The sequence below is a fragment of the Gracilinanus agilis genome, unplaced genomic scaffold (genome assembly GCF_016433145.1).
Source record: "Gracilinanus agilis isolate LMUSP501 unplaced genomic scaffold, AgileGrace unplaced_scaffold54159, whole genome shotgun sequence".
Taxonomy (NCBI): Eukaryota; Metazoa; Chordata; class Mammalia; order Didelphimorphia; family Didelphidae; genus Gracilinanus; species Gracilinanus agilis.
Window position 1 is genome coordinate 326 of NW_025389309.1, and position 7,768 is coordinate 8,093.

Consider the following 7,768-nt stretch of genomic DNA (forward strand, 5'->3'; position numbering starts at 1 on the left):
AATTGTGAAGAAATATTTATCTTTACATAACTAAAATAAGAAAAGTCTTAAATGACTATATAAATGCTATCTTTCTTCACTGATAATAGAATTCACTATACGTATAAAATGTATCTGTGTCAATTCTCTTAACTCAACTAAATAAATGAGCATTTTCTCATAGAACTGGATCGTGTGATAATTTTAAAATATAAAAATTCTTTTAGAATAGAGACTTTCTTGAGATTTTCATTGGATCATAAAACCATAGATTTAGAGCTAAAAGACACCTTTAGAGGCAACTGAATGACTTCCCTTTTTTCTTCCTGCTTCATTTTATAAAGAAACTTATGCATAGAGAAGTTAAATGGCTTGTCCCAGAGTTAAGCAGCCAGTACATCTAGAAATTTCAGTTGTAAAATGCTTTATAATTCAGTCTATTCAAGTTTATTGCACTTATGAGTCCTCATATTAACTTACATATTCTTCATTATCTGATGAAGGATTGTTATTGCCTGTTGAAGTAAATCCATCTAATGGTTTGTCAGAAGCAGCATCAGGGAATAGGAACTTAAAGGAAAGAAGAAAACAATGTGATTTTAGATTTAATTTCTGATATCTCGTTTTCTATTTCTTCACATTTTTACTCCTGCAGACTTATGTCTGCTGTTTGACTCTTGGGTTAAGTAAGAGTTAAAATGTTAGAAGGTTCCCATTACATTGGAAAATTGGTCTTCTACAACTATCCTTACAAAAATGTTTTTTCCCCTTGACAGTATAATAACAATTCACATTTATATAGTGTTTTAAGTTTTGCAAAGCACTTTACAAATATTATCTCATTTGATTTTCACAACAATCCTGGCAAGTGGGTGCTATTTTGCAAATGAGGAAACTGAGACAGAGGTTAAGTGATCTAGGAAGCATCTGGGGCAAATATGAACTTAAGTCTTCCTTACTTTCAGATATGGTACTCTATCAATTGTGCCATCTAGCTGCCTCAAATATAAAAAAGGTATCTATTGCTTCACTGGTATATTAAACATCTGAAAGAGAGATGCTTTTTCAGGAATAAGGATGGTTCCTTAGATATGTTAAGTGAACCAAATGTAGACCTAAAATTTTTCCAGTGACATGTCTATCTTGTAAGAGACCATTAGCTGGAAAATATGTTAACTATGGGATAGACTGAACTGACTAGACCTTTACAATGCCTATGCTCAGAAACAAAGCACAGAGAAACAAAGCTAAGTACCAGACAGGTACACATGATGGATGAGCTGGACTCTAGATGTTCAAACAAAAGGACTAAACTACATTATGCAATGAAAGTTCCATTTTCCTTTCTCTTCAAGAGAAAAAAAGGGCCATCATGAACAATAACAAAGAATAAATCTCCCTGTAAGTCATTGAAGCTCTTAGGACCTTCTCATCTATTGCTTGGGCATAAGTGCTTTTGATGGTTTCCTCAGAAGATCATCCTCAAGTATAAAATGCAAACTTTACACAGTACTATAATAAAAATATTGTAACTATAAAGAACTTACTAGCAAAATGCTAGTATAATTTTAAAAGACTATCACATACTTACCAAGAGAATAGCATTGAGGACATCATTATTCAGAGGTGACTCTTCTACACCTCTATGCTTTCGAATTTTCTTCTTCGCACTGTGTACCATATTTGTAACCGATAACTTATGGATTGGAACTGGTGCTGGTTCTGTCAGCTTTGACAATGCATGAGTTATATCAACAGTTTCTATAAAAAAACAAAAAATTTGTACAAATCATAATCTGTACTATGGCATGTTGAAAGGATAAATAAATTACGGTTATTAAAGAGTATGTTAGTCATTCTTCAAGTTAGAAAACTCTAAATCTTCTGTTTAAGCTTTATAAAGTAAGTATGTAGGAAAAAACATCTCACACAATGTCCCTTACTTCCTGCTATGAGGAATCCCAAGGGATCCTAAATTCATCATATTTTCACTTTTAATGTATCCTAAATTTTTTAAATTAAAAGAAGCAAAAGCTGATTTGGTATTTTGTATTAAATTTTATTGTTCTATCTTAAGTGTTCTATTTTATTCCTTTCTGTAAGTGATTCTATTCTGTACTCTATGTAACTCATCAAAGTCTCTTCTGTCTTTAAGTGAAGAGGTCTTGAGTTCAGAAGTTTAGCCTCCCTATCTGAGGCTGGATGTAAAAGTTAGAGCTCTCCCATAATCAATACTAATTAAAGAAAAACTCTGTGGTTACCTTCAGAAGTACAATTCTAATTGTTATCTGTAATAAAGGTATTTTGAGGATATAATAAGGGGATTTGTAGGATGTAATATGAGGCTGAAGCTAGGGTAATAACTGGTAGGATCAGAGAATAAGACAAGGCAAGGGACCCAAGGCTGGAGGTAATCAAAGGAATAGACTAGGTAGTAGGGAAGTTAAGGCAATATAGTAGATGAGGAAGGTTCAATGATGAAGGATGGTAGTTGAGGTGGTAGGAGAAATAAGGGAATATCTGGGTTTAGGGAGTACCAAGTTTAGGGGTACACTGAGGTAACAAGGGTTGCAAGGAAGAGGATGAATTAATCTAGGCAGGCAAACAGTAGCGGGGAAATACAGACTGGGACTTAGGTTAAAGACAAAACACTGAAGGGAAATAGACTGATCCCTTCAACCAAGACAGCTTGAAATTGACTTCAGGCTTTAGTCAGTTTCACAGGAAGGGACTAGTATTGAAGTTACACTTCCTTCAAAATGGATACCCTCAGCTTCCCTCAAACTGCAGAGAGTATGTTGTTCCTCTTTAACTAATGAAGTAGTCAAAAGGTTTTGTTTAAACACAAAAGGGTTTATTGTTTTCTGGGATAGATTGGCAGGGTAGAGGATTAAGGAAGCCCTACAGCCCCTTAGAGAAGCCTCAGGTGGGGAAGGGAAGCAGGAACGTGAGACTGAGAAAGGACCTGCTCTCAAGGTGATTTTGAAATCAAAAGGGGTTAGGAAGTTGGATACAAAGACTCAATGGATAATTTGTTGCCAGGGTAAAACTAAAACTATCACAGATTTGAACTAACTCTCGGGTTCACTCTCCTTTTCACTCTTCTCAGACATTCAGGTAAGGGAAATGAAGTGGGAATAAAGTAGGGTAGAAAGATTCAAAGGATTTAGCTAAATTACCAAATCTCAAAAGAAATTGCAAATTTAGGCCAGGTTTCAATCTCAAGAAGGAGCTCAGCTGGACCCTGGTTCCCTGCACGAGTCCCCAGGTCCAACTGAAACTTCTTCCCAAGATTCTAAATTCCTTAATTGACAGAAGAATTCTGCAAAGTCTGCAAAATTGTTATGCCCCCTCTTTGTACCATTTATCACAACAACACCTGCAAATAATTCCTTAACTTCAGTCTCTGAGAAATCTGTGTACCATCTTTGAGAATCAGACTGACCTTGTCTTAAGGCCCTATTCTTGTAAATTTCAGGTGGTTTTATCTTATGCCCAAGTACCTTTGAGTATGGTACTTCTATTTGTTATCAATGACCTCAAAATGCCTCCATAAATTTGGCCTCCAAAAATTTGGCCTCCATAAATTTGCAAAAACATCACTTAGAGATAGAGAGGTGGATCTGATAACGACATGTGCAGTATGTCTCTTTCTTAATGTAGCCAGTCATGAATGACTAATCCCATGATGTTGCCAATTCTATAACCAATGATACAATTTCAATTTTTGTTCTTTGTTCTGTGATTACAAAAATATACTGTACCCTCAATTTGGGGTCTTTTGGCTATTCAGGGGGTCAACTGACCTGCTTTATTGGTGGATAGTACTTTTACTAATAAATCATAACTTCATTTGGAGAAGCCTGCCTCAATTTACTATTCTTGTTAAAAGTTGCATGGAACAATGACTAAATGATTATGATTAAATACTTGCACAGTCCCCCAAACCAAGCTTTTTAGCTTTAGGGTATAAGCTTAAAAGAAAGGGTTGCGTCACACAATATTAAAAGTTTGAGAAACTTTGGAAATCATATAGTTCTACCTGAAGCAAGAATCTTCTTTAAAATACCCTTGATCTTGGTCATCCTAAATATCCCTAGGTGTGGAGAACTCATAACGTTCTGAGACAACCCATTCTAAGTTTGTAGAGTTCTATTTGTTAGGAATGCCCCTATACTGAATTTCAATCTGCCTCCTTATATCTTCCCTAAATAATCCTACTTCTGTCTTCTAGGGCCAAGTACAACAAATCTAATCCTTCCTCCACAATACAACCTTTCAAATACTTGCAGACCAGGTTCTTTTTCTTCTTTAGGCCTACTTCTTTCAACTAATCACTCTGTGACCTGTTTGCAATTTTCCCTTTTTTGGACATGTTCATTTTGTTAATATCTTGCCAAAAATATAATAGAACAGAGCACAATACTTCTGACCTCCTTCATGACAATATACTATGATTATGTACCTAAAATAGCATTAGATTACTAAGTTTTCAGTCCAATTCTTTAACATGAACCATCTAATCAAGTATTCTACATCCTGAACTTATAACATGGACTTTTTTTTTTATCATAAGTATAGGATTTTATATTTATTCTATAAATTTCCTTTTACTAAATCTGGTTCATCAAGAACTTTTTGGACCCAATTCTGTCATTTAATGCATTAGCTAAACTTTTCTGTTTTTACATGTGTTACATAAATATCTGTCTTTATTCATTAATAAAAACTGCAAAGAATGGAGTGATGCTAAGAGTTCTTCAACTCTGCACTAGATATGTCCCCAATTCAATTCAAATTGCTACACATTTATTAAGCGCCTCTAATGCTCAAGGCATTGTACAAGGAGCTGGGAGCAAAAAGACAAAATCAACAGTCCTCAACTTCAAGAAAGGAGGAGGCATGTAAACAAATCAGAGACTGGGAGCAATTTGCACAGCATGATACGTGCGCACACAGGAGCTGGTGAGGTCATCAAGAAAATGAAAGCAAGGATCCTTAAGAGACTTGTGTAGGTGGCTATGGATGATGAATCAGCTGAGGAAACTAAGAAAGAATGGTCAGACAAACAGAACTACCAAGATTGATAATGCAGTAAAAGCCAAGTGAGGAGGTGGTTGCTGACACTTTAAAATCTCTAGAGCTCAAGGAGGAGAAAATTTTGCAATTCGGAGATTATTGTTAACCTTTCTTTTTTTTTTTTTTTAAACCCTTAACTTTTGTGTATTGGCTCCTTTGTGGAAGAGTGGTAAGAGTGGGCAATGGGGGCTAAGTGACTTGCCCAGGGTCAACACAGCTGAGGCTGGATTTGAACCTAGGACCTCTAGGTCTGGCTCTCAATCCACTGAGCTACACAGCTATCCCTCTTTCTTTTTTTTTTAAATCCTTACCTCCAATCTTAGAATCAGTATTGTGTATTGGTTCCAAGGCAGAAGAATGGTAAGAGCTAGGCAGTGGGGGTTAAATGACTTGCCCAGGGTCACAGCTAAAAAGTGTCTGAGGGCAGATTTGAACACCAAACCTCCCATTTCTAGGCCTGGCTCTCAATGCACTGAGCCATCCAGCTGCCCCCAATTACTGTTAATCTTGAAAAGCAGTTTCATTATCGTGGTAGGGTCATATTCAGATATCATAACTTGTTCAGGCATTTCCCGATTAGAAAGGAGAATTTCAGATACTTAAATTGATTATTTCTGCTCTTTGGATTTAAATTAATTTTCAATAATCCAACTGTGCTTCTATTCAATCTTTATTTCCCAACTTGTTCATATGGCTAATAAAAAAGATATTTAAAAGTACTTTGCTAGAATTCAGGTATACTGTATATTGATGGCACTTCCTTGATTTTCTAATATAATAATCCTACCCAAACTGGTTGCTTTCATTCCATTGAAAGCTACTTTCCCCAAGTATATTAAAATGATTAAAAAATGCTGAGACATCAAAATTTCTTAAAGAAAAACAGTACAAGTTTGAATTTGACTAATTTAAAATTATTTACCTCTCCCATCTTCTTCAAATGTGGATCTTCCAAGAATTTCATCTGTTGATTCCTTTCGCCGGCAAATTTTAAAGAACTCAGTAACAAAATCTCCTGTGAAGAAAAATTTGATAAATTTTAGAAAACTAATCAGAAGGAAACTATCTATTACAGTGCTCAAAAATACCAAAATGAACAAAGAGAAACAAATATATAATACCATTCTTCCACATAAATTGCAGCCCTAGACCCTTCCCTACTTTTTTTTTTTAGATTTAAATATTTTATTTTTTTTTTAGAAAAAATTTCCACGTTTACATGATTCACGGTTTTACTTTCCACCCACCCCCTATATCCAACACACATTTCCACTGGTTTTAACATGAAAAATATGGAACGCTTCATGAATTTGCGTGTCATCCTTGAGCAGGGGCCATGCTAATCTCTGTATCGTTCCAATTTTAGTATATGTGCTGCCGAAGCAAGCACTCTACCCTACTTCTAAAGCAAAGAACTTCTCTAACACACAGACAGAGACAGAATTTAGCTGCTGCTCCATCCAAACTGGAAGCATAGATGAATTCATCAGTGCTTCCTTTTCCAGCAACTGTAAACAATATCTAAATCTCATCTGGACAGAAGCCATACATGGAAGTTTTTTTTCTTTCACTACTGTGGATTCTAGTCTAACATACAGTCACTCATTTAGAAAGACTTTAATGTCAAATGAAGGAAATGAAACAATAAGGAAAAAAAATTTTTTAGATTAACATATATCACTTAAAAATTCTTAAAATTCATAGAAACTGTCTTCAGAGTGCCCCAGTGAAGTGAGCAGCCCTAATTTATGGCTCTAGTACTATCTCTGGGGTTTTAAGCATGACACTTAAGCAAAAGGGACTTTAGTTTCTTCATCTGTAAAATGAAGAGGTTGGATGAGATGACCCTGAGGTATCTTTCAGCTATAATTCTATAAAATATTTATTATGCTTTGTATCTCCTAATACGCTAATTTTTATAGCTTTCTTTTTGGAATTAATTTAAAATTTTAAAAAGACAACCATTTATTCTTTAAAATTCTGATAAATCAAAACTATTATTTTTTGATATGAACTAATTTTATAATTCTGAAACATTCATTTTCTTCCTAAGATAAAATGAAAGTGATTTTCCATGCTGAATATATGCTTTCAGTTATACCATAATAAAATATACACATTTAAAGAAATTATGGCTCAGAAATGTAAAAGATACAATTTTAAGTCTATGAGCAAAATGAATAAAAATACATTTTCCAGAAAAATGGATATTTCATGAGAAAAGTCTTTATATGGTGTAACTACCAATTCAATCAATAGTTGCATCATATATTTATTTCTTACTAAATCAAAAGTTTTTCAGTACTAAGAGCTATGACTAATATTTTGAAATTAACAAAGTAAAAAAGTAACTCATCATTTAACCTCTCTATTAATATAATTATTTATAAAAGAGGCACCCGGCACTGCAAAATAAAAAAATGCCACCTACTTTTCAGGATTTTCATAATTCTACAAATTAGATTTTTAAAAATTTGCTGGACACACAAAAACTATGCATACCTCTGACTCAGCTACACCACTACTGGGTCTGTATCCCAAAGAGATAAAAAAAAAAAAAGGAAAAGAACCTATATATACAGAATTATTTATAGCAGCTATTTTTGTGATGGTAAAGAATTGGAAAGTGAAGGGGGAGTTAGCAGAGGTACAAAGTGTGAGAAAACTGGAAAGGTGAGGAGGGAAGTTATGAAGGGCTCTTGACAACCAA

The 7,768-nt window shown here is 34.5% G+C and overlaps 1 protein-coding gene and 1 non-coding gene across 2 annotated transcripts; both read right to left on the reverse strand.

Annotated features, from left to right (window-relative positions):
• Nucleotides 1-459: 459 nt before the first annotated feature.
• On the reverse strand, nucleotides 460-6,372 carry LOC123255929 (rab3 GTPase-activating protein catalytic subunit-like; the record flags this gene model as incomplete). The annotated part of the gene is made up of 3 exons (XM_044684643.1): nucleotides 5,981-6,372; nucleotides 1,571-1,740; nucleotides 460-549 (listed from the first exon to the last, which is right to left on the reverse strand). Coding segments are annotated over exons 1-3 (462 nt in total), but the record flags the coding sequence as incomplete, so codon positions are not given.
• On the reverse strand, nucleotides 6,345-6,448 carry LOC123255930. The gene has a single exon (XR_006506802.1). It is a non-coding gene; the product is annotated as a U6 spliceosomal RNA (small nuclear RNA).
• Nucleotides 6,449-7,768: the final 1,320 nt, after the last annotated feature.